Source organism: Apaloderma vittatum, unplaced genomic scaffold (assembly GCF_000703405.1).
Source record: "Apaloderma vittatum isolate BGI_N311 unplaced genomic scaffold, ASM70340v1 scaffold1224, whole genome shotgun sequence".
Taxonomy (NCBI): Eukaryota; Metazoa; Chordata; class Aves; order Trogoniformes; family Trogonidae; genus Apaloderma; species Apaloderma vittatum.
In genome coordinates this window covers 16080-17883 of record NW_009710768.1, presented here as the reverse complement: position 1 = coordinate 17883, position 1804 = coordinate 16080, and the positions used below count along the sequence as shown (strand labels likewise).

At 35.6% G+C, this 1804-nt stretch overlaps 1 protein-coding gene across 1 annotated transcript in view; it reads right to left on the bottom strand.

The window, feature by feature from the left end:
- The window catches only part of ATM (ATM serine/threonine kinase), a 63385-nt gene that overhangs the window by 47069 nt on the left and 14512 nt on the right, over positions 1-1804 (bottom strand). Inside the window, 3 exon segments of the mRNA XM_009867377.1 lie at positions 306-395; positions 560-685; positions 1417-1542. Coding sequence (XP_009865679.1) covers positions 306-395; positions 560-685; positions 1417-1542 — 342 coding nt within the window.

Sequence of the window (1804 nt, the reverse complement as noted above, 5' to 3'; positions counted from 1 at the left end):
CCTGCTGTGACATAAAATCTGTACATACTTTTACTCTACTGTAGTGTTAGAAAAATTCCAAAATTAACACAATTTGGTTTTTAATGTGAATTGGCACATTAACCTTCATCAAATGTTACCCATCTGCTCTCATTTTTCCCCTACGTCTGTGTTCAAATGTTAGGAATTCTCTGTAAAACTCAAGGTATTTTAATTTATTTCTTCAGTAATAAGTATCTCATTTGGTTTGCATCCAGATTTATCATACTCTAAAAACAATCCTCTCATAGAAGGGCTCTGCATATAGAAACAGACAAGATACTCACCAGATTTCTACAAATATCTATGAGATCATTCATAAATTTCGACGTCAACAAACGCAGGAATATGTTAGACAGCATCTTGTTACCACTGTTCTGTAAGAAAGCAAGATGTACAGATAGGTTCATTCATTTCTTTCAGGTACCATGCTCTGCAGCAACAACCTTAAACTAAGTCAAATAAACAGTATAAATATGAGTGGTTTATTATTGGTGATCTCATTAGTGAATATAGAAATAGATTCCTTTATGAACTTTACCTTGCTACAACTGCATACACATTTTGTACACTGCGTTATCAGAGTCCTCAGTGAGCTGATGTGGGCATCTTCATTTAGTTTGTTTTTAGACTGAGAAATGCTTTCTCCGACATAATGAATGAGAGACTAGTAGAAACACAACACAGTTAAAATGTTTCCATTAATTTCCTCTATACATTGGCATATACACAGCACACAGCATATCGTTCTCATTCATACAGCTTTGACATTTATAGTGTGCATCAACGAGTTCGGACTTTTTTATTTCTGTGATTTTTGTTTCATTCATTCTGCTCCTGAAGTGACAAAAAGATAGGCCAGATCTGCCTGAAACATTGATATTTTCATCACAAATGAAAAGATACAACATCTCTCCATAATATCTAAGTTTTGGATTTCCATATTTAAGCAAGAAACCACCTAGACAGTAGCAGTAGTAGTAGTAGTAGTAGTAGTAGCAGTAACAATCATCATCATCAGAGCTATCTTCATATTGGTTTAAACCATAAACGATCTTAAATTCCTTCAAAAAGACACACAAATGAAAGGGTTTGTTATCCTCTAAGTAGTCCTTTGTCCACGTGTCCATGATTATTTCATTTCTTTTAAAAGGACGACTCAGAAATGTATCAATATTTAGAATACTCTTGACTGCCAAACTGATGCATTGGTACATTCACAGAATTTCAGTGACTCCTCTCTTTGAGAAGCAGTAACAGATTTAAACCTCTCTCAACTGTCTATTTTCTTTTTTTAAGCAGAAACCAGTGAAAATATTAATGCTCTGAAAATTTGCCAATACGCATAGAATGCTAAAAATTTAATTTTTAATAGCTCCCAAACACATTGCTGCCTACCTTAGCTTTCTGGAACAACTCCGATTTACAGGCATCCTCTTCTTTAACTACACCAGTGTAGCAATAGCAACCAAGAACACCAACCAAGAGACTGACACATCGGACAAGGTGCTCTGCAGCAACAACCTTAAACTAAGTCAAATAAACAGTAAAAATATGAGTGGTTTATTACTAAACTTTTTTCACTAAAACGCAGAATTCTTTAGAATCTTTTTTTCAAACACTTTTATACACAGACCTGGGCGTTCTAATTGACAGTCGACTGAATATGAGCCAGCAGTGTGCCCAAGTGACCAAGAAGGCCAGTGGCATCCTGGCCTGTATTAGAAATTTTGTGACCAGCAGAAGAAGAGAGGTGATTGTCCCTCTGTACTCAGCACTGGTGAGG